A 24,628-nucleotide genomic window follows, 5' to 3' on the forward strand; every position below is an offset into this window, starting at 1 on the left:
GTTCAGGTTGGTATTGGTGTGCCATGATTTATTGTCCCTGCTGTTGAAACTGCGGTGGGTAGTACACTGCCTGTCACTGAGTCATCCAGTTGTGACGTTTATTGGGAGGAGGATTGTCATAAAGGGGAAACGTCCTCTTATAAACGCAGTTCTTGTTGTCGTCGCAGTTTTACATTCATGTCCATTCGGCAGACTGGGAAAATGTGTATAAATCCTTGAACAATGCTGCAAGATGGAATGATTTGAGGACAATCCACAGTCAAAAACATGATGGCTACACATTCAGCAAAGTGTAAGTAAGCATAATGCAGTAAGATAAAGGTAAGATTTAAATGCCATGGGGGTACTGGCCTTAAAATATGTATACATATAATTTAAGGGATTGTAATGTACGTTGTTTGTGTCAAGGAGATTGTGTTCATTATATGTGTAGTGACTACTCCGCAGCAGCAGGGCGGCGCTAATGCACCAATTACGGGAAATTTCACTTCCGGAAAGCCACCAAAAGAAGAGCCCAGTGACATTCAATCTTCGCCTGCTAAACTGAGTGCGACTATTATCATAATGAATACGATACTGACGTCTTTTTTCCGTCTGCGAGGAATAACACATTTAAGCAGGTAACAAAGCCTTATTTTTATTTTCAGTCAACGGGTAAGCCGTGGCTGACTTAGACGGGTTGGATTAGCATGAGGCTAGCGGCATAGCTGGGTGACGACACATTGTTGACAGATTTCATGTCGTAAAGTTTGAAAATCGTGTAACTTAGTTGGCTTGTGCGTAGATAATAGTTATTTAGGTTATCACCGTGAGATTGGCATCACTCTGTTTAATAGGCTGGTTATAATTTGCAGGTAGTGGTGTAGAACTGCACGGCATCGTACTGAGAGGTGTTTCTAATATTTTGACCACCTCATGTACAAACAAAACAGCACAGTATGACAGCGCCAATAATAGCTTAATATTATAATTATCTCCCGTGTGTCAATCAACTCTACAATGTATTACTATTATACAATTGGGTTGTATTTTAGAGTCCATTGAGTGTATAAAAGAAATGTGAATATAATCGCAGCACAGCTGTTAAATGGTAAAGAATAATCATTCGATTTTCTCATTTTCATCTTTAAGAATCCCAGCAGGACACCTCGTAGTAAATGGGAATCCTCACCTCAGATTATTTAGCAACTGGCTCACCCCCAGAGCTGCTGTGGATTACCAGAGTCCAAGGATCGGACCGCTTTCTTCCCAAACTGAGGGCGCAGGCATCTTCCAGCAGCTCCCGTGGCAACGCCAGCAAGTTCGAACAAAGAAAAGAGGCACCGAGTATCAGCCCAAAAACATCAAACGCAAGAGAACCCACGGCTGGATCAAGAGGCTCAGCACAAGAGGAGGTGTTGAGGTGCTCCTCCGGCGCATGTTGAAGGATCGCAAATCACTCTCACACTGAACATCCCAGCTGGAAAGGAGGACTTGTAAAGGAGATGTAAAACTGTCCCATCTTTGGGGGTATGCTGCAAGCCGCGAGGGACTTGTGTATTGTGTGGAAAAGTGATACTAGGCGTGGGTTGGTTTCCAAGTTCATCCTCAATGGGTGGGTGGGATTGAAGCATTCAGAAACCGAGCCTTGAGATTAGGTGAATGAAATTAATAAACGATCCTCATCCAACTGTGGCTTGAGAAATCACTGTTTTCCAACACCAAATCCAAATGAGAAACACAAAACTCACTCACGCTTTTTACTCACATAAAGTAACTGGCTTAGTTTAATTCAAACATGCTTAAGGTGTGACGTTGACATACCTCACCTTTACACTTGCACAATTCCACATGAAGCAGAGGTTCATTAAGAATAAAAAAATTGCTATGTACTGCAGTTCACTTTGTGTTTAACATGTACCAGGTTACCATTCACAAATCCAAGAGGATTAAGAATTTGTAATACAGAAGTAAGGTTGATAAGGTAAACTACTTGAAAGAAGGTATCTGGGTAATAGCAAACTGCTTTTAAATAACAATTATGATAAAAGTATGTTCATGGAAAGTTGATTCACCTGTACTGTTTTTGGTTGGAGTCCAGAGTGTCACGAACAGGATAGAAAACAAGGTGTAAATACATAAAAGCTTTCAATTTGAACAGCTTTCTCTATGTAAAAAAAGATTTCAATTCCAAAATGGCCGCCCCTTCAATGTTGAGCATCAAACGTCGCCGCCATATTGGATGTGCCGCAGCTACGCTGTAAATCAATACAAGTAAATGTACATACTTATTCAATCAGCTATAGAGCACAAAGTAGCAATTAGTCATGTGTGGGCTCAATATGAATGTAATAAATTTACTTGTGTTGAAGTACAGCGCAGCCATGACACATCCAATATGGCGGCTACGTAGACGTACTCCTCAGCACTCGATGCGACGTTTACGTCAACGTGTATTTTTAGCCCAAAAGTGACCAAAGATAATATAATTAACATGATCAAACATAAAAATACGAGTTTTGTCTCTAAAGAACTGTGCTGTGGCGTCTTGTCCTTTTTGGAACACGGTGTTCTCAGGCTCCAGGGAGCATGATCTCGTCTAACTTGGAGACCACAACAAAGACGACGTACTGAACACATCATAGACATTAAAGAGTTCGTTTAACTGGCCACAAAAACAGACAAAACGGCTCTCAACGAGTTTAAAATAGACGGCTCATTTTATAACTTTTAAAACGCCGCCACTTGACATGAATAAGGTATGTTTCATGTTTTCTTTATATAGTTCTGGGCACTGGTTCAATACAATAATACTTCAATTTAATGTCATCTTCTAGTCACAACTGTTTTGTCATGCATTCCACATCTTTTTACATCTTGTGTTTTCAGAGGGATTTCTTAAGGGAACTGCCTGTTTTTAACAAGAACAACTTCAGCAATTTTCACCCAGACTCTGTATGTAATGTCACTTTATCATATTAAATGAAATATGTAAATATGTTCTTGTGTGGGGGTGAACTATTGCAATCATGGCAATCTCTCTTTTACTGTAGCATCGTCAGCTTCCCGTCTATCTCCCAACCCATGAATATCCATCAGATCAGAGTAAGTGATTCTAATTGGGGACGTGCTATTAGGTATATAATCAATACGTTTATCATGTTCAGCCATGCACCAATGGCACCATCTTGTTTATCATAAAGCAGCTGTTATCATCGGAAAGGTGTGATTCTTTTGTCTGTCTTTAGTCATTGTCCAAGAGAAGATAGACATCCTCTCACGATATTGTCTTCGAAAGTGGAAGGTAGGAGTTGGAAAGTTTCCTACATGCAGCGAGCGTTGCTGAAAGGTGATTTTCTTTCTAGTTTTTCCGAATGCAGAATGTCAGCAGCAGGAACAGGAGCAAGGCAAGACGTTGCCTCTCGGAAAAACTATCTGAAGATTAATAATAATGATAATGACTTCCACTTGATATTATTTACACAGCATTAAATAAATGAAAGATAATGATCATAAATGGCTTTCACCTTCCTCTGTGATTGTTGATGATGTGTGATGTTTATTAAGTGTAAACAAAGCGGGCCCATGCTTTACCTTTTTCATTTTATTATTCAGCAGGTTTCATTTGCATCGTGAATACGTTCACCAACTCATGTAGTAAAATAATTTGATAAAAATAGAATACTTTGATGGTCACAGTGAGAATGTAAGCTATTGCAGAAGAATACGATGGCTTTTAAAGTGCTAAATGAAGCGGTGACACATGCCCAACGTGACTCGGATACAGGCTTTGAAAAAGTGAGCCAAACCTGGAATGGGAAGCCGATATTTGCTGCTTGTGATTCATGCAATCGCTAAAAGTGTGAGAAAAGCTTCATTCAAAGTGTCAACATTTACTGTACAAGTATTTCCATGGAAGCTGTTTGGAGTGTGTTCCATACTTGGATGCTTTGTGCAAAGTAGGGTGCATATCATGTAACCGCTGACCTTACATGTGGCCTGTGAGACTTGACATGTGGAGCGTTTACATCGCAAACTACAACTGAAAACATTTATTAAGACTTTGAACCCGAGCTTTCGGAATCAGCATCCCCTTTATCAGACTCCTGTGAGGGTACTTCCTCATGACTGGAGTTGGGGTGACAGCAGTCAGCCTGGTTTGGGGGCTGTGTCCCGTTAGCACACACTACAGTTCCCTCGGACTTGCTAAAGCTGAACAGCTTACCTGGACTGAATGTCCTGTTGGGAGACTGTGAGCGCTCCTGGCCGCTAGGAGGCGCTGAAGATGTTACAATTGACCCGGATGGCCCTCCAACTGCTGCCGGCTCCTTTTTCACCTCTGGCGACTTCAGAAACTTGAGGAACCCGGCAAGCTTTGCCTCCCCGCCAGTGGGCGACTGAGCTGGGGAGCGGGAGGCGCTCGAGGAGAACTTCCCTTGAAGGGGGATGATCTGCTTCAGCTTCATCACGTTGTTGTTCCCGAGCAGAGAGCTGGGTCTTTTCAGCTTCCCCCCCGCAGCTTTCTCGTGGTGGTGCTGGTGATGGGCGTCCGACTTGTGGTAGTCGTTGTCTTGGCGGGCCTCTGCCTGGAGCTCTGCCTGACGTTGAAGCTCCTCCTCCTCACGGCGACGTCTGAGCTGTTGCTGAAAATGTTGCTGGGCCTGCAGCTCATGCCTCTAATGGGGGGGGGGGGGGAGATTAATTTCCATATGATACTTTACAGGCAGTATCGCACAACCCAGCAACCGTTTTCATATCTTCTTAAGGGACACCAATATGGAAGCCATTATTGTCAAGATAGCTGGCAACACAAACCAGGACTAAGATCATTTTGCCTTCCTCCAGACAAGCATGGTGGTGGGACGGTATGGGGCTGCATGAGTGCTGTTGGCAATGGAGAGAGGTGGCTCACTGAAGGAAACATGAATTCCAACATCTAGTGTGGCATTCTAAAGCAGAGCATGACGACAAGCGGCCTTGCTAGAAGGTGAAGGAGGAACCCTGTATGTCTCTAGACCCCAACCTAAATGGGCCATCTTCAAGCAGAAGGTGGAGGGACTGCAAGGTGTGTAAAATCCACCAGCCCCACCAGGGTTTCAGTCACAATCTGTGGAGCAATGTCGAATTCCATGACCCAAGAGGATTAAGGCAGTGTTAGATATTGAGTGTGATCTGAGACTACTTTTATGTTTTATCCCATTGCTATAGTGTTGAGGAAAAGACAGGAAGCAGAACTGGAAGTAGCAGAGATGCGGATGCTGAGGTTCACATTGGGAGTGACCAGGATGGATAGGATCAGGAACGAGTACATCAGAGGTCAGAGAGGCCAGACTGAGATGATTGGGACATGTCCAGAGGAGAGATAGTGAATGTATTGGTAGAAGGATGCTGCGTTTAGAGCAGTGGTCTCAAACACGCGGCCCGCGGGCCAAATGTGGCCCGCAGGACACTAGTTTGAGGCCCCCGTTTAATGTTAGTGCGGCCCGCGCAAGTTTGATATGGATGCTGTATGGTATCATGTACCCAGAAAAAATGATTACGTTTGATTCATGTTCATGTTAAAGGTTAAATAACTGTTAATAGTTATCCTCCCTATCCGTGTGGAAGTGGTAAGTTTTTGGCTATTTAAGTTGAAAGGAAATAACTTGAAGGCTACCGTTTAGGTCGCTAGCTCTCTAGTTTGCGAGTTAGCATGTGTCTCAAGACCCTGCAGTTGCGCAATATGTTGTAAATAAAAAGAGTATAAATGTGACTATAGTCGTGTTTTGTCATGTCTACAGGGCTCTAATAATGCTTTGTTCATTTTAATATGAAAAAAATCATTTGTCTACCCACCAACTATATGTGCTTTCTTAACTTTTTATTATTATTATTATATTTATTTATTTATTACTGATTGATTTTCTTTATTTTTGATTTGTTTATTTATTTTTCATCTTATTTTATGCAGGAAAATATAAATGAAGAATTTTTCTGTTTTTAATAAATGCGTTTTTTGTTTTTTTGGAAAACCTGATGCGGCCCAGCCTCGCCCAGACCCTAGCCCCAGTGGCCCCCAGGTAAATTGAGTTTGAGACCCCTGCTTTAGAGGAAGACCAGAGAGGAGGTTTATGGGTGTGGTGAAGGAGGACATGAGGGTCGTTGGTGTGAGAGAGACAGATGCAGAAGACAAGGTTGGATGGAGGAGATTGGTTTGCTGTGTGAAAGACAAAGAAGAAGATAGTGTCGTCCCCTTGAGAAGAAGATATAATACAACTGTTGCTGATTTTACATCCCACCCAAAAGGGTGCCAAAAAAGTGGCATCGATAAGTTATGTCAGAACGACTTTGACTTTAGCTGACTGGTTGAGTATGGTTGAGTATAGCAGTGCAGCTCCAAAATGCTGCAGCGGCATACATAAAAACGACAAAGCGAGGGACAGAGGGAGTTCAACCATACAAATGCGACATTGCATTTTCACATCAGAAGCAAGCCTAAGATGGCCGACGGTCTTTCAAGTTATATGTCAACTATACCTTGAAAGCTTCCCTTCGTCGGTACTCTAGCTTGGCCATCTCTTCTGCTACCCAACCAGGGATATCAGGGATGGCAACATGGATGATGTACTTTAGGAGGATCGCAAAGTGCTGTAAACCACGAGACCAACAGAGGGACAGTCTCAACACAACATACTTTACATCAGTACATTACTTCAGTCGTATTTTCTTCCGATTCTGTACAGTATACAATGTACACGTGACAAAAACTCCCGTTTGCCACAGAATATAAACATACAGCAACCAGTAGCAAACCATGCACATGTAGTATGTATACATTGTATATGATGGAGAACATAACATCAACAATATGAACAATGATCCCAGATATTTTTAGAATTTTGAAATTGCAACAAAATGTGGTCAAAATATATTTTTATGTTGGACATGATCCTGTTATAGTATATCTGTTTGTGTTCATGTAAGGCAAACGGATTGATAGAGCCATCAGAAGAATGCTACGGTACCTTCTCCCAGACATACTACACTAACTCATTTGGGGAGTTAGCAGGCTGCACACTACACTAACTCATTTGGGGAGTTAGCAGGCTGCACACTACACTAACTCATTTGGGGAGTTAGCAGGCTGCGCTAGGCGTGAACTGCAGTACTTACCTCCAGTAAGACAATGGAAACGATGGTCATCTCAGGACTCAGCCAGGGGAAAAGACGCTGCAGCTGCCCACATTGGCCAATCAGGTAACAGTTAACAATGATGGCTATCAGGCCCATGGCCTCCATCGCAGTCTAGGGGTTGAACAGGAGAGGATGACAAACAGTCATGTGTTTTTTCCACATCACCTGATGCTAACCTGCCATTGTCCAATGTTCTCCACCCTCTGGCCAAAGGGCCTCTGCAGGCCAGTGCAGAGCTTGAGGGCATCGCTGCGGATCTCGATGATGTTGTTGATGAGCGCACACATGGCTGCCAGGGGAAATGCCGAGGAGAACAGCACCACATAGCCAAACTGAATGAACATCTCCTGGTAGTCCTGAAGCGTATCCTGTATCACACAACAGCATTAGCATCTGGCTAGCCGCTTTATTTGTTGCTGCCGACGTGACCAATTATGTCATTGTACCAATAAATTGGTGTGTGTGTGTGTGTGAGTGTGTGTGTGTGTGAGTGACAGGAAGAAAAGCTCTGTCTCTGTGTGTGTGTATAAATCTACAGCCCTTTTGTAGATATCCAACCTTGGGGTCAACATTGTCATATTTCTCCCACCTCATACGTCTGCATGCAGCTTTCAATCTCTGCCTGCGTTAAGGTGACGGTTGTGGGTTCCTCCGGCGGATCAATCCAGGATTTCTTGTACTCTTTGACTTCTTCCACAGTTTTCCTTCTCTGACGGAGACAGTTGGATTCTCTTAATGAAGAAACGCTGCTATTCTCTTTGGCCTCCTGTTCATGCAAACAAAAGTACGTTTGCAATACTACACTGACTATTCCAATTCCTCTTGGATTCATTGGTGTCACTTTACAGTAAGGTACACAAAAATACAGTAGGTACCCAGAAACTCGTGAAGAACCGAGGAACGAAGGTACATGAATGAGTAGTTACTGAGGAACTAATGAACAACTAATGAGGCACTCCTGAAGAGAGTAGTTACTGAGGAATTAACAAGAACTAATGAGGACAGTAGTTACTGGGGAACTAAGGCACATACATTTAGAGTAGTTACCAAGGGACTAATGAGTAGAGTAGTTATTCAGGAACTAGTGAAGAACTAATGACGACAGTAGTTAGTGGGGAACTAAGACACATACATTTAGAGTAGTTACAGAGGGACTAATGGAGGACTTATCAGGAGAGTAGTTACTGAGGAACTAATGAGGAACTAATGATGACCGTTAGCGGGGAACTGAGGCACATACATTTAAATTAGTTACCGAGGGACTAACTTGGAGAGTAGTTACTGTGGAACTAATGAACTAATGAGGACAGTAATTAGTGGGGAACTAAGACACATACATTTAGAGTAGTTACAGAGGGACTAACTTGGAGAGTAGTTACTGGGGAACTAAGGCACATACATTTAGAGTAGTTACAGAGGGACTAATTAAGGACTAATTAGGAGAGTAGTTACTAAGGCACTAATGAGGACAGTAGTTAGTAGGGAACAATGGCACATACATTTAGAGTAGTTACACAGGGACTAATGAGGAACTAATGAGAGTAGTTCCTGAGGAACTAATGAAGAACTAATGAGGACAGTAGATACTGGGGAACTAAGGCACATACATTTAGAGTAGTTACTGAGGAACTAATGAAGAACCAGTGAGGAAACTAGTTAGTAGGGAACGATGGCACATGCATTTAGAGTAGTTACCGAGGGACTAATGAAGGACTAATTAGTAGAGTAGTTACTGAGGAACTTATGAAGAACTAGTGAGGACAGTACTTAGTAGGGAACTATGGCACATACATTTAGAGTAGTTACAGAGGGACTAATGAAGGACTAATTAGTAGAGTAGTTACTGAGGAACTAATGAAGAACTAATGAGGACAGCAGTTACTGGGGAACTAAGGCACATACATTTAGAGTAGTTATCGAGGGACTAATTAAGGACTAATTAGGAGAGTAGTTCCTGAGGAACTAATGAGGACAGTAGTTAGTGGGGCACTAAGGCACATACATTTAGAGTAGTTACAGAGGGACTAATGAAGGACTAATTAGTAGAGTAGTTACTGAGGAACTAATGAGGACAGTAGATACTGGGGAACTAAGGCACATACATTTAGAGTAGTTACAGAGGAACTAATGAGTCGAATAATCTACTCTAATCATCTCATTGGTTGGTTTTATATTAATAGTCTGAAGCAAGTGCAGACGGACACATTCAAGAAGATACTTGGTTTGAGGAGCACATACCTGAGGTGGAGATTCTAGGTCACTGTCCTCATCACAGCTGTCAAAGATGCTGCATGGATCCATCCCCTCCTCGACCAGAGTGGGGCTGTCCTCGGGGAAGGTGTCATCGGCCGTGTGCGCCTCCGCCGTGACATCCTTGTAGTCGACCTTTTCCGTGAAGCTGACCTTTCTTTGCTTCAAGGCGCTGTCAGTCATATCCCACTCTTCCTCTGTCAGCCTGAATCCGGCTTTCAAATCCCCTCGTGTGGTGGTCTGCGAGTCTGTGTCCGCGGCGTCACTGACTGGAAGTCCTCTCGGTCCCAGGAAGGAGTAGGCTGTCATGGATGCCTGGGCTTTTCCCAAAGCCAGGCGGCCATACTTGACCACGATGGCCTGGAGAAGCTCCCACAGCACCTTTGGGGTGAAGACACCCAGTTTGTTTTGTTCATAGAGGTAAGGCTGGAGGACCTCTTTAATGTTCTGGAGGAACTGGCGGAAAATCAGTAGTGTGGCAAGCATCTGCGGGGAGAAGGATGAACAATCAATCATTATTTCGTTTTTAGAAGGCAGTATGGCGCTGTACCAGCAGATGGTGCTGTTTCACTAGTTTCACACAAAACAATGCCACTATACCACTATTCTTATACTATATGCTTGCTTTGTATTGACACATTGAAAACTTGTCCTCACCTCTTTTAGTCGCTCCATATCCTTGAGGTAGAATCCAATGTAGAAAAGGCTTAGGTAAGAATTGATGAATTCAAACTGTGAAATAACAAAAAACAATGTCATGCTCATTGAATGAATGCTGTCAAACAATTCAAGGGGGGACTTACAAAAACCATCTTGATGATGAGATTATTGTCATAGGCACTCTGAAGTTTATAGTTCTCTGTGAAAACAAATATGTGTGACATTTATTATCACAGTCACAATCAGCAATCCTCTGTGAATATGTTCTGAAAGATCCATTCTTACCCATGTCATTGAGCCAGTAGGCAATCTTCTTATAAACTTCATCACATATGGTTACAGTAATGGCTAGTAGTATTTTAGGAATAAATCTTGTGATGTTAGGTAGCTCCTGGATTTCCATAACCACTTCCTGCAAGGTCAGTTAGGATGATTATTTCATTCATATTCATATTCTTCCAATCGAATGTGTTGCCTGGACCTAACCTGCAGTTCCAGACAGAGGAGCATGACGAGGAAGACAAAACAGAGACAAAGAAGGCAGATGGGGAGGCTAACCAGCCATCTGAACACAGCCCTCTTCCATGGAGGATAGTAGAACTCTTCACAGCCTGTTATGGGACTGCAGCGCTTTACACCCTGCAGATATGGCAAAAGGACATTACATTAGCATTTCCACTTAACAAGAAGCAACCAATAGCGGACTGCAAAGCTGCAGTTTCTTCTTCAAAATATTGTGTAAATTGTATTTTGTTTTGATACTGTAGTGTATTAGCTTTGTTTGGTACTGTAATACTTACCAGAGAAATATACTTCACACTCATTTATTATATTTTAACGTTAGCTACAGCATAAAGACGCAAACGCCCAACGTGGGGCTCGAACCCTGAGCCCTGGTATTAAGAGTCCCATGCTCTATCGACTGAGCAGCTAGCCAGGGAAACGCGTCAAAGAGACAATTTCGGGAATATTGAATATTTGTATACATATTAAAATAACAAAGAAGTGTAGACACACACAAGATTTTAATACACCAAGGTAGTGCAAGAAGCCTCTATTAGCTATGAGGATAGTAGCAGCAAGGTACTGCCTGCTAAATGCTAGCTGCCTTTGAGTCGAGCTCATCTTGGTTGTAACAACCAATCGCGTTGTTGAAAGTTGGGCCATATTAGTATAGGGGACGCTGATTGGTCAATAGCCACCGAACGTTGACTATATTGACACACTAATCAATGGACGAGATGCTTCAGCGATACTAAATAGCAAACAAGTATAGAGCCATCAAAGAAGCCTACACGCGTTAAAGGTTTTAAAGTATCCAGGTAGTTCAGGTAGCATCTGTTAGCTATGAGGATAGTAGCAGCAAAGTTTGCGCCTGCTAAATGCTAGCTGCCTTTGAGTCGAGCTCAGCTTGGTTGTAACAACCAATCGCGTTGTTGAAAGTTGGGCAATATCAGTATAGAGGACGCTGATTGGTCAATAGCCTCGCTGAATATGTTGACGGACTAACCAATCGCTGAGGTGCAACTAAGATTCTCGTCCAATCCATGGGCAGCCCATTAAAACGTTTTGCTTATTGCTCAAACGTATCCTAGCCATTATGAGTACAGAAGATAATCAGGAGAAATGTTTCACAACTGGTCATACTTTAGGTTCTTTTGATGGCAAACTAAAACTGTAAAAAACGAGTGATAAAATAATTTTTGTAAACATTATTTTGTTAAATGTTGAAAATACATGAGTCTCAGTGTTGGTCCAAGGCAAGTCATGTGACTACACCTCAATCCAGACAGCAGCAAATCATGCACACAGATTAATGGCTGTTTTGCATTATCTCAACTGCGCCACTTGCACTAAAATCATCGATAGAAAGATTCATTACACACTCCAGACAGGCACCTTGACAAATAAATGAAAAAAATAACAGTGGTGCTGTCTCCTGGAATTTAATAGTGACACTTACCCTGAATTGTGGCCTTGGCTCTTCCAAGGACTCTGCAGGGGTGTCAAGGGTCCCCCACCTGTATGACAGCTCTGCTTCCCGCCTCTTCCAGCGCTCCAGAAACAACGTCGCCCACACAACATTGAAGAGTGCAAACACTACACAGCAGATATCCTGACTGGTCTATATAGAGGGGCACATACAGTATATACATATATACCCACATATTGTTTTTATATCCCGGTGCATATGTTTTTTGGTAATTATTGTTTTCTGAACTCCCACAACATAATCACACCTAACGGTCATTTGGAGTCTTCAGTAAACCTCACAAGACTGTGGGGAGGAAGTCGGAGTGACCCGGTGCACCTCAGTGCTAACCACGTTACACCATCGTGTGGCAAAGTGCCCAGCATTCATTTGAAATACCTGATCAGCCTCTGCAAGAATCCACAGGAGAAAGCCAATGACTGCAGGGTAAAGCATGGAGTTGGTGTAGAAACCAAGCCAGGCAAAATACATGCCGATCTTTACTCCAAAGTAGTCACAGATATCATCTGCATCGTGGAAGAAAAGAGAGTCAAAAGTGCTAAATATTAAGAACTTCCCTATTCTGGATGGCATCATGTCATCATGTCAACGAGTGTTGTGGTTCAATGACCAGGTACCTACCCAAGGGCTGCCTTTCGCAAACAGCCTGAACCCATGATGTCATCAGCTGATTCAGGATCCTCTGTTCATGGAGAGGAAACATCTGATGGATCACACCACGGGTCACCAGCTCTGGAACTAGAAAACAGGAGAAACAGAAAGTTAATATGAGATGACACCTCCAGTTTGATGTACAGTATGATGACATGATGACTGTGTTTAGGTAGGGTAGGTCCAGGAGGGAAAACAAACATTGTAAATACACTTACTGATAGGTTGTCCCTCCAGGAAGTGAATGTTGTGAAGCACTTCCCCGTGTTTGGCTCTCAGATTGTCCAGCCAATATTTAATAATGCTCTGACGCTCCTAAAAACAAAGCATGACTGGTGCAAAAACGAATGATGTCATACTGACATGGTTTATACTGTCATTTCCTTTATACTGTACTTTTTTCTCATGCTTTGAACCCTTTTCACAGTGATGCGGCTAGCATATGGCTGAAGGTGTGATGTGGATGGGTAAATTGGACGCTAATATCTAATATATATTTGAAGTCTTATGTACAGACCTGACACGTCTTATGTAGAATTACCACAGTTTGTGTTTGGACTACTCGGACTACAATGGGTTTTGATGAAAAGGATAGCTCAAGCTAAATTGGCCTGGAAAAAAATAAGAGAGACAACAAATGAGAGTGAAAGGGAGACTGACAAGGTGTGTGACAAAGGAATGATAAGGCTGTTCATTTGTGATGCTTGTCAAGAACACTTGAGTGGTTTTAGTTCCCAGGAAGTGGAGGAGGACAACATAGTGGAGGATGGTCGAGTGCTGTTAGCCACATGATATCACTGTTGGGCACTGTTCAACTAGCCATGTTACAACGCAATATTCTGGGGAAAAATGAGAATGTATTTATACGTTGATATTAGGGATGTCCGATATTGGCTTTTTTTTGTCCGAAAACCGATATGTCGATATTGTCCAACTCTCAATTTCTGTTTCCGTCAGTCTTCCGCCATAAATACGTCCACAAGGTGGCTCTATAATTGGGACATGATGGTATATTACTATAAATGGTACAATGGTAAAAAGTATGAGAAGATGAAAAGCAAAACATGCACATTTGATTTCATATTCTACCAAGATGGGGAATAAATGTGGCTCCTTTCAAGCCATTTATCCAACTTGTTTCGTTACGATCACAAGGACCTCTAACCTGCGAGGTAAAAAAGCAGAGCTCGCTCTCTATGTTCTCATAGATGTTGTCCTCTTCACAGGTGAAGCGTCGCATCCCGCCTCCAAACTGTGGCTTGACGGCCTTGTGCATACTCATCTGCTCCGCTCCCTGCAATAAGCTGAGCAAAAAAAAAACAAAGAGCAGCTGGATGAATCCAGATCCAGATGGAGCGATATCGCAATACAGGAGCTGGTGTTGTGTTTGGACGATGGAGTTAAATGTTGAATGTGGGAGGAAACCAGCTCCACCACCAATTTCCTTTCAAAATAACCAGAGAGCATTTTAAGCAAAACACCGGGAACACTTTGCAATGGAGCACGGCTCTTTGACGATTCAAATAGTTGCTGTTTAGTACCTTGAAACACACAAGCATACACACATTGTTCCTTACTTTTCAAATGTAGTGGTGATGAAGAAAGCATAAGCCTGGGTATGTTTATGCTGCCGAACTTGGATGCTGACTTGTGGGATTCCGACACGGATCTGATTCAGGAGCCACAGTAGAGTGTGGTCATCTATTGAATCTGGAGAGAGAAGCACACATCGCAGTTAATCGGTTTCAGACAGGACCATTCATTCATTCATTCATTCATTCATTCATTCATTTTCTACCGCTTTTTCCTCATGAGGGTCGCGGGGGTGCTGGAGCCTATCCCAGCTGTCTTCGGGGGAACGGCGGCGTACACCCTGGACTGGTGGCCAGCCAATCACAGGGCACATATAGACAAACAACCATTCACACTCACATTCATACCTATGGACAATTTGGAGTGGCTAATTAACCTAGCATGTTTTCCAAAGTAGTGCATCCTGGGAGACCATCTCACAACCCGAGAAGCCTCCACGCTACAATGTCAAAGCCCTCCAAAAGGTGATTTAGAGGCTGAAATAATAAAGTAAAAACAATAATTCACCCCTTTGTCATTCAGTGTTTTGTCTTGACCACACTGGATTGATATGATGTGTTTAAGGACCTGATTTTTTTCTTCGTGGCCCTCAGTGAAAAAGTTCATTAATGTATATTCATTCATTTGACAACCATCCCAAAGCTGAACGACCACTGTTGTATTGTGTTCATGAAGTAATTATCACAGTCCTCCACTTATCATACCTGGGAATGTCATCAGGATGTCACAGTTTTCCGTGGGAACCATCTTCAGCCAGGACTTCCGTGATAATATGTAGTGTCTGGCCTGCAGAAGCCTCTTCCCAAATAATTTATCTAGACGGCAAACGGTAAGACAAGGTCAAAATAAAACATTCTCAGCCAAAGTCATTAGAATACGACCCGCACTTTTCTACACCCATCAATCTCCCATGCCACTCTAAAGCGTCTAACACGGGTGGGCGCTGCACCTGTGGACGCTTACATGTAGCATTCAAAACATAGACTTCATGAAATACCACCCGGTTCCTCCTAGGAGGCATTCAGCAAAACATCTCAACCACTGACTGCACCATATTGCTTCTCATGTTTGTCAATAGAACCCACTTTACTTTCAGCCCCACGGCCCGTGTCGGTATTGGTGTCATTTCCACTCACCGAGCACGCCGAATGCTGCCGAGGAAGCTTCCTGCTGCTGCTGCTGCTGGTCGTCGGTCCGATGGTGCGGCTCGCCCGGTGGCGTCCTCTCCATCCTCTCCATCCTCTCCATCCTCTCCCCGGGACCGTGCTGGTTGTCCGCGCCGCCGCCGCCGCCGCCGCCGCCGCTCGTGTCGACAGCAGCCTCGGCGTCAGCAGCTCCGGTGGCCGCCGCATACATGCTGCTTTTACATGTATGTTGTGCACGCGCCTGCTGTCAATGCGCGGCCATTGCATGTGGAAGAAAAGAGAAGGAGTCAGCGAATGTGATAACGACGATGGCTACAATCCACGTCCTGGAGCCCCTGTCGTGACTGGCTGCTGACGACGTGAGGGGAACGCCGCCTTTCAGGCACATCAACAGACGCTGCAAACCCCGAAACCGTTGAAGCAACACGGCGGCTTTGCGGCAAATGACGCTAGCTAGCAGCTACATTGAATTGGAGCAGCAGTTCAACTGCTAAGATGACTTCATATTACAAACCGTGGTACTTAGAAGCTGCTCTTGTGTAAAACGAAGATTGCTATTATCCAAGTGAAATATTGAGCACTTTACTGAAGAACTGGGAATGCTCACAATGCTGGAGAGCTGGGATGTCACTCTGATTAAAACATGCTTGGAGGTTGCTCTTTAGGAGTTTAATAAAGTATCAATGTATGAAAATAAAAGTTACACACTGGTACCTTGGTTAATGTTCGTCCCGGTTAGCACGTTTTTCATTCATTCATTCATTCATTTTCTACCACTTTTCCTCACGAGGGTCACGGAGGGTGCTGGAGCCTATCCCAGCTGTCTTGGGGCGAGAGGCGGGGTACACCCTGGACTGGTGGCCAGCCAATCACAGGGCACATATAGACAAACAACCATTCACACTCACATTCATACCTATGGACAATTTGGAGTGGCTAATTAACCTAGCATGTTTTTGGAATGTGGGAGGAAACCGGAGTACCCGGAGAAAACCCACACATGCACGGGGAGAACATGCAAACTCCACACAGAGATGCTTGATGGTGGAATCAAACGCTGGTCTCCTAGCTGTGAGGTCCGTGCGCTAACCACTCATCCGCCATGCCGCGCACGTTTTTCAGTTATCACAAAATTTTGGATCACACCATCCATCTACTTTCCATGCCATGACCCTCGCTAGGGCCGCAGGTATGCTGGAGCCTATCCCAGCTGTCTTTGGGCGAGAGGCGGGGTACACCCCGCCACCAGCCAGCCAATCACAGGTCACATATAAGTAGACAAACAACCATTCACACTCACATTAGTGGCCAATTCACCTAACATGCATGTTTTTGGAATGTGGGAGTAAACCGGAGTAGCAAGCAGCATTTCCAACCCAGGTCTTCCCAATGTCCAATTGGTCAATAAGGTTTTATTACTCTTCTATTGCCAGTCATAATTTGTACATTGTGTCAGAACAGACACTAGATGGCGCCAAAGAAAAGACTATACTTCAAGGGCCTTACACAGAAATGCCAAAACCTTGAGGTAACTTTCAGCATTAGAGTATATGAGTAGAATATATCTGTAATATATAATATATATATATATATATATATATATATATATATATATATATATATATATATAGAATATGCCAGTTTCATGTCAAACTGCTCTTGATTCATTCATTTTCTGTTATGTTATCATTCTACTTTATGTTGCTTCGCTGTGTTCCATTTCAAGAGAAGTTATCAGATCAGTTTGTACTTTCTATGCCCCTTGTCCTCATTATAGGGTCACAAGTGTGCTGGAGTCTATCCCAGTAACATAAGAGATGATAGCAGAAAGCTAACACAAGAGGAAGGTTAAGACCTTAAGACCTTAGCTTTTCAACGCTAAACTCTTGGCAAAAATGTGCATTCAATGTGATTTTCTGTCAGGTATTCACACTGTCACGATATGGCAAAGGCAAAAAAAGCTTTCTCTCTTTCAACACGGTTGTTGAGCTGCAGAAGCAAGGAGGTTGGACGCAGTAAACTTCCTGATCCTGAGGGCCACGGAACAAAAATATGAATCCAACACAAGCTACTAAAGTTACTAAAGTCGTTAACAAGCTAGTGTTTTCCTCACCACGATTCTCCTACTGGAAGAACTCAAGGTGAAGGTGAAGGTCACAATAAGGAAGCCCACTTCCACTTGAGGTTTATTTTTCTCCCACTCAACTCAATGTCTTTACCAGGCTGACCCCAGTGGGCAGACAGTGCAGGGAAATAGGAAATGCAATTAGAAGTGGCAGCAAAGGAGGACGTTAGCAGCCACACACAAAAAAGGTCAGAGTCCTTCAACCCCAGGTGGGGAAGGACATTGTAATCATAAGTATCCATTCCCTTTCCTGCACCAGGGGGGCCTGGGAGGCGGCCGGGTGCGCCGTTACACAATAGCCCCTCAAGACGGTCATCATGTGCTGCCGCTGATGAGAGGCGACATCCCCAAGTTAGACCTGGACTCATTTGAGTCGTATACAGGCTAATGGCTTTGGCATTCCGCATGCTAGGTTATGATATACTGCATACTACATCATGAACACATAGAGTACGTGCCCTGTCAGTGGAAGGTGAAATTCCCCACCAGAACAATAGTCTGTGTTATTGAGGAAGAGAAATGATGAGCAAAGATGAGCTGACAATGCAGACCAATGTGCAAACAGGATTTGCACTCCGACGGTCTTGCTCAACGTGATAAAGCAACATAGCATCTTTTATATCATGTCAGTCGCTCCCGCGGTCAGCTCCGAATCCCACATGTGGAAAAAATACTTGATATGAAACAAGGGTCCTTTCTTCCTGCAGCTGTCAGGCTGTACAACCAGCACTGCTCCCAATAGTGTAATACTTTGTTTTTACATTCAGTATAGTTACTCCAGAACCCATTCACTGGGCAATATCTGATTAACCTCCACGTGCAATATTAAGGCTCTAAATGCAAAATACTAAGTTCTATAATGCCTCATATTAACTCACTAGCAAGATCTCAGTGTATAGACTGGTCATATATCTCATCTCGTTTCATATTATCTACATCAGGGGTCTCAAACACGCGGCCCGCGGGCCACTAGTTTGAGGCCCCCGCCTTGATATGAAAGTTTAATGTTAGTGCGGCCCGCGCAAGTTTGATATGGATGCTGTATGGTATCATGTACCCAGAAAAAAATATTACGTTTGATTCATGTTCATGTTAAAGGTTAAATAACTGTTAATAGACAAATGATTTTTTTCAGATTAAAATGAACAAAGCATTATTAGAGCCCTGTAGACATGACAAAACACGACTATAGTCACATTTATACTCTTTTTATTTACAACATATTGCGCAACTGCAGGGTCTTGAGACACATGCTAACTCGCAAACTAGAGAGCTAGCGACCTAAACGGTAGCCTCCAAGTTATTTCCTTTAAACTCAAATAGCCAAAAACTTACCACTTCCACACGGATAGGGAGGATAACTATTAACAGTTATTTAACCTTTAACATGAACATGAATCAAACGTAATCATTTTTTCTGGGTACATGATACCATACAGCATCCATATCAAACTAACATTAAACTTTCATATCAAGGCGGGGGCCTCAAACTAGTGTCCCGTGGGACACATTCGGCCCACGGGCCGCGTGTTTGAGACCCCTGGTCTATGTCTATGTCTAGTGTGTTCCAGACATCCTCTCACAAGAGAACGAACAGGATGTTTGTATGTTCCCGTTATGGTTTCTTTCCAGTGCTTGCTGTTTCCATGGTGGTTTCCCATTAATTAACTGGCTAATTAATTAATATGCAGTGCCAAACTCTGTGAGACATAAGTGATTGCCGACACGGCAAATGTTGGGAAAAGGAAAGCTAGCAGTCAAGCAGCAGTTGCCATGCAATGTTTTATTCAAGAAAGGTCATGACATGAGGTTTCATCCAAAGATGTCTGCCCTTGTGTTTATTTGCTTGGGAAGATATATTTGGATTTTGTTTAAAGAGTGGACGTCCATGTTCTTTTTACGGTCAAGTACAGGGTATTGTTTTCATCAACAAGGGTGGAGGCGCCGCCTGTCTGCAGTCGCTGTAGCGCTGACAGGTTGGCAGGTAAGCGTAAACACGGTGGATGGATTCAATCACAGCGCCGGTCATTTTCATCTTCAACTCGCTGGGGGGGGGGGGGGGGGGGGGGCAGCCATTAGCCACACAATAGGTGACGCACACGGGGACAAACAGTTATTTCCGTGTCAGCATGGAGTAATATCTCAAGTAGATTTGTTTATTAAAAAGAGATGGCCACAATTGAACAAAGCCTTCTCTGTATTTACACGATAAAAATACTACAAAGGCGTGTTTACATGATTGTAGAAACATACATACACATCATTTGCGTTTTAAAAGTGCTATGGTTGGGATATTCTTGTCAATGTACATATTTTAGAATAAAGCACAGTATACTAGAAAGTAGATTTATAATAAAACAGAAAGTGAAATCAATATGAAGAGCTGCGTGTCAGATGTCATCGCTACGATACGCCACTAACCCAACATTCTGGAAAGATCTTGTCTCTCCCTAAAAAGACACAGGAGGAAATCAGAGTTATTGGTTATAGTTGTGACGCAAGTACAGTGATACCTTGGTTAACATCCGCACCAACATTTTGGTTGACAACCAGAATTTTGCCTTGGCATCCGGAACGGACAAGACGAAATACCACAATACTTACATGTGATCGAGCAATGCGTTGTGTATTTGAGTTTGTTTATGTCAGAGTAGTAGAAAAATACACGACATAACAAAGACGTGGACGGCACAAAAGACAAAGGCAAAATGGACCGTACCAAGACCTCCAAGTTTTACAGCTTAAAGAGAAGACCACCGGCTGGAATGCATACTACTCTGGTTCCTGTGTAAAAAATACTCCAAACACCTGCATTGGTATGATACACTGTAGTTTTACAGTACAGGTCTTGCAATAAGATGCATTCCCCCCGTTATTGCAATAAGAGTTATGACTTGATTGACCATTACAGATTGTAGTTCTGTACCCAGTTTTTAATTTTTACCCAGTCTTAATACATCTTAAGCAGGGACAAATACTTGCGTTGAAGTGCAAGTTACAGCTGTACTACTTGGTACTCACTCAGAGGAGTAAGACGGGTTGATGATGCGCTGCAGGTCTAGAAGGTGCTGGGCGATGTTGACTGTTTTAACAAAAACATGAAAGTCACATTGAGGTATTGATATTGACCATCACGTTCATACAGTCCACATCAAAACCACAACGACATCTTTCTTTCTTACCTGATCCACCTCCAGGACTACTGGTCCTTCCTGCTCCAAGTGGAGATCCATTTGCTGTTCCTCTCCCTACCCCGCTTCCTGGCTTACTTTGGCCGGTGTTAGCCGAGCCAAGACTCGAGGTGCCCAACCCAGATGATCCTAGTTTGTTCAATCCTAAACCAGTGGAACCAAGACTCGAGGAGCCCAAACCAGTTGATCCTAGTTTATTTAAACCAGACCCAGTTGACCCAAGTGTGGTTAACCGTGACCCAGTAGAGCCCAGACTGGAAGAACCTAACCCAGTTGATCCCTGTTTGTTTAATCCTGACCCCGTTGAACCTATGCCGGAAGAGCCCAACCCAGTTGATCCTAGCGTGTTTATTCCTGACCCAGTTGTTCCAAGACCCGAAGAGCCTAACCCAGTTGACCCTTGTTTGTTTAATCCTGACCCAGTAGAACCTGGACTGGAGGAACCCAAGCCAGGTGATGCTTGTCTGTTTAATCCTGACCCAGTTGAGCCGGGACTGGAGGAACCCAAGCCAGGTGATGCTTGTTTGTTTAACCCTGACCCAGTTGAACCTAGGCTGGGAGAGCCCAAGCCAAGCGACCCTTGCCTGTCTAATCCTGACCCAGTTGAACCAAGGCTGGGAGAACCCAAGCCAGGTGATGCTGGTCTGTTTAATCCTGACCCAGTTGAACCAAGACTGGGAGAGCCCAAGCCAGGTGATGCTGGTCTGTTTAATCCTGACCCAGTTGAACCAAGACTGGGAGAGCCCAAGCCAGTTGATGCTGGTCTGTTTAATCCTGACCCAGTTGAACCAAGACTGGGAGAGCCCAAGCCAGTTGATGCTGGTCTGTTTAATCCTGACCCAGTTGAACCAAGACTGGGAGAGCCCAAGCCAGTTGATGCTGGTCTGTTTAATCCTGACCCAGTTGAGCCAAGACTGGGAGAGCCCAAGCCAGTTGATGCTGGTCTGTTTAATCCTGACCCAGTTGAGCCAAGGCTGGGAGAACCCAAGCCAGTTGATGCTGGTCTGTTTAATCCTGACCCAGTAGAACCAAGACTGGGAGAGCCCAAGCCAAGCGACCCTTGTCTGTTTAATCCTGACCCAGTAGAACCAAGACTGGGAGAGCCCAAGCCAGGTGATGCTGGTCTGTTTAATCCTGACCCAGTTGAGCCAAGACTGGGAGAGCCCAAGCCAAGCGACCCTTGCCTGTTTAATCCTGACCCAGTAGAACCAAGACTGGGAGAGCCCAAGCCAGGTGATGCTGGTCTGTTTAATCCTGACCCAGTAGAACCAAGACTGGGAGAGCCCAAACCAAGCGACCCTTGCCTGTTTAATCCTGACCCAGTAGAACCAAGACTGGGAGAGCCCAAGCCAGGTTTGTTAAAGCTTGAACCGAACCCATCTGACCCTCCTCTACCAAATTGTCCAAAGCTAGAAGAACCTCCTGGAAATCCTCCCAATCTGGTCTGAAATCAGATCAAAGTCATGTTAGAATGTGACAACAGATAACAGGAAGTGTACAATATTTGACGAAATAAACTTTGACCCAGTAGAATATCTGGAACCAGAACCAAATCTATGAGTATTAGGACACAACCAGTTTTGACACACGACCCGCTCCCCTTTCAAACCGCCCTGCTAGCTCGGTGTTGATTTCGGATCAACATTTGTAACAAGGGTGGGTGTTGTAATTAATAGATTAATAGATTAAATAGATTAAATTCAGCTCCATAACCCCCCCCACCGCCCCAACTCTATTATCGATCTCTATCTCTATTATTCCTCACACACTTTTAAATGACATGTATATATACTATATATACATATAGAGAGAGATATACACACATATACTATACTATATAGACTATATAATATATATATATACACACTATACTATATAGTAGGTACTTCCCAGTAATGACCCTGTTCCTCTGACCCAGTAATTAATGTAACATGATCGATGAAGCTGCACGAGTGTTTCGCGAGAAGGCCACACAGCTAGGAGACCCCGGTTCGATTCCCTACTTTGTGGACTTGATACACATATGATTTTGTATTAGCACATATTTCGAAACTACTTCAGACTCAAGGTGATGGAGATCGACAAAACGACCTATTTATTCTCTCTACCTTCTCCTCAACATTGAAAGTTGGAACATGTCCTAGATGCCAGACGCCGGTGGATTCATTTCCAATGTAAAGACATACCTTGACTATGAAATGTAAACGTAAATATGTACTATTCTGTTATATCTGCTATGATGGGCTTCAATAATGGAAAACCTGCATAAACAGGTTTCTATGCTCTGACTACCAAAATATTCCCTTTATTTACATTGAATCCTACTTTGCGGAAATTGTGTACGGAACCAATTAACTGCAATACCAAGTGTACCCCCCCCCCCCCCCACCCCCGTCTTGCTCACCGTAGCCATGCAGGACATGTTGAGCTGCCTGAGTTGTTCTGTGAGGTGTTGAACTTCTTTATTTTTATAATTGACCTTATTTTCCAAGACTTCAATGTCTCCATTCAGCCTCCGTTTCTCCAGGAGAAGCCTTTCATAGTCTTTGTCGTGTTTCAGCTGAAGCTTCTCCAGGTTTTGTTTGTGCTGTTGGATCAGACCCGTGCGGTTCTGGCTGCACGAGCGGTAGTCGTCAAAGAGTCGCAGGTTCTCTGCCTTAAAGTGGCTGTTCTCGGTCTGGATCTCAGACACCTGGTCTCCGACGGTATTCAAGTAGTTCTGGAACCGGTCCACCACTTCTCGAGACAGACTGGTGCAGTTGGAGCGAATCTGCTCCAGGTGCTCTCGCTGTTTCAGACAGGTGAGCTGCAGTGCAATGTAGTTGGGAAAGAGAGATTCGATTTTCAGTAGAAAGGCTCTGGAGACGTTGGAGATGCCACTCAAGGACTGGACGAAGTCTTCCTTGCATCTTTTTCTGGAAAACTCAATCTCGTTTTGATGAACAGATTTTTCCTTTCTTAGACGGATGGCCTCCAGCTCAAGGTCGTCCCGTTCTTTCGCAATCTGGTCCAAGTCCATCCTCATTCTCTGTGTCGTTTGTGTGAAGTTGGACTCGATGAGTTCCAGTCTGGCGTTCAGGTGTTCCGTCTGCAGCCCGCAGTTACATCCTATACTTTGAATGACTTTTTTTTTTTATTGAAGAGATATTCAATTTAGTACATCAGAAGTTGAATTACAGATACATATTTGTTAGACCTGTCAAAATGATGCGTTGACGGCGGTAATTCATTGATTTCAATAATCACACAATTTTTGTTTGCCGTAATTAACGCATACGCATTATGGCAAGCCACGCTTCTGTGTTGTGATGCAGTGTAGCATCCCCTTACAGCAGCGGTCTCAAACTCTATTTACTTGGGGGCCACTGGAGCTAGGGTCTGGGCGAGACTGGGCCGCATCAGGTTTAAAAAAAAAAACGCATTTATTAGAAACAGAAAAATGAATAAACTTTGCTTTGGTTTCGATTTTCTACAATAAAAGCTCTGATAAAACATTCCACTGTTCTCAAATATCTTACTTTTTATTTTTCTACACAAAATAAGATGAAAAATAAATAAACAAATCAAGAATAAAGAAAATCAATCAATCAGTAATAAATAAATAAATATAATAATAATAATAAAAAGTTAAGAAAGCACATATAGTTGGTGGGTAGACAAATGATTTTTTTCAGATTAAAATGAACAAAGCATTATTAGAGCCCTGTAGACATGACAAAACACGACTATAGTCACATTTATACTCTTTTTATTTACAACATATTGCGCAACTGCAGGGTCTTGAGACACATGCTAACTCGCAAACTAGAGAGCTAGCGACCTAAACGGTAGCCTTCAAGTTATTTCCTTTCAACTTAAATAGCCAAAA

At 43.4% G+C, this 24,628-nt stretch overlaps 2 protein-coding genes across 5 annotated transcripts in view; one reads left to right on the forward strand and one right to left on the reverse strand.

The window, feature by feature from the left end:
- The first annotated feature begins 410 nt into the window (after window positions 1-410).
- LOC131125047 (DET1- and DDB1-associated protein 1-like) lies at window positions 411-3,496 on the forward strand. Of its 2 annotated transcripts, XR_009128965.1 has the most exons (6): window positions 411-620; window positions 1,132-2,738; window positions 2,869-2,934; window positions 3,033-3,084; window positions 3,228-3,283; window positions 3,345-3,496. XR_009128965.1 is itself a non-coding variant. In XM_058066177.1 (5 exons), exons 1-5 carry the CDS (start codon window positions 2,730-2,732, stop codon window positions 3,423-3,425), a joined length of 264 nt encoding a protein of 87 aa, XP_057922160.1. In that variant the 5' UTR covers window positions 1,453-2,729; the 3' UTR covers window positions 3,426-3,496. The 2 variants fall into 2 exon arrangements, 1 of the variants encoding a protein (XP_057922160.1); XM_058066177.1 differs by lacking the exon at window positions 411-620 and having other exon boundaries at window positions 1,453-2,738.
- Window positions 3,497-3,545: 49 nt separating this feature from the next.
- LOC131125045 (anoctamin-8-like) overlaps window positions 3,546-24,628 on the reverse strand; it is a 32,157-nt gene continuing 11,074 nt past the window's right edge. Inside the window, exons 2-19 of one of the 3 annotated variants that reach the window (XM_058066171.1) lie at window positions 15,436-15,688; window positions 15,004-15,114; window positions 14,284-14,416; window positions 13,872-14,010; window positions 12,925-13,021; window positions 12,677-12,793; window positions 12,434-12,561; window positions 12,026-12,187; window positions 10,549-10,701; window positions 10,348-10,474; window positions 10,206-10,261; window positions 10,060-10,134; window positions 9,391-9,888; window positions 7,742-7,918; window positions 7,329-7,520; window positions 7,132-7,263; window positions 6,496-6,606; window positions 3,547-4,655 (exon numbers count right to left, since the gene is read on the reverse strand). In XM_058066171.1, coding sequence (XP_057922154.1) covers window positions 4,035-4,655; window positions 6,496-6,606; window positions 7,132-7,263; window positions 7,329-7,520; window positions 7,742-7,918; window positions 9,391-9,888; window positions 10,060-10,134; window positions 10,206-10,261; window positions 10,348-10,474; window positions 10,549-10,701; window positions 12,026-12,187; window positions 12,434-12,561; window positions 12,677-12,793; window positions 12,925-13,021; window positions 13,872-14,010; window positions 14,284-14,416; window positions 15,004-15,114; window positions 15,436-15,688 — 3,282 coding nt within the window. In that variant the 3' untranslated portion in view covers window positions 3,547-4,034. Of the gene's footprint in view, window positions 4,656-6,495; window positions 6,607-7,131; window positions 7,264-7,328; window positions 7,521-7,741; window positions 7,919-9,390; window positions 9,889-10,059; window positions 10,135-10,205; window positions 10,262-10,347; window positions 10,475-10,548; window positions 10,702-12,025; window positions 12,188-12,433; window positions 12,562-12,676; window positions 12,794-12,924; window positions 13,022-13,871; window positions 14,011-14,283; window positions 14,417-15,003; window positions 15,115-15,435; window positions 15,689-19,371; window positions 20,020-20,590; window positions 20,652-20,751; window positions 22,205-23,164; window positions 23,884-24,628 lie in introns of those variants that run through there. The other 2 variants (XM_058066172.1, XM_058066173.1) reach the window with 2 other exon arrangements.

This window comes from Doryrhamphus excisus, chromosome 3 (assembly GCF_030265055.1).
Source record: "Doryrhamphus excisus isolate RoL2022-K1 chromosome 3, RoL_Dexc_1.0, whole genome shotgun sequence".
Lineage (NCBI taxonomy): Eukaryota > Metazoa > Chordata > Actinopteri > Syngnathiformes > Syngnathidae > Doryrhamphus > Doryrhamphus excisus.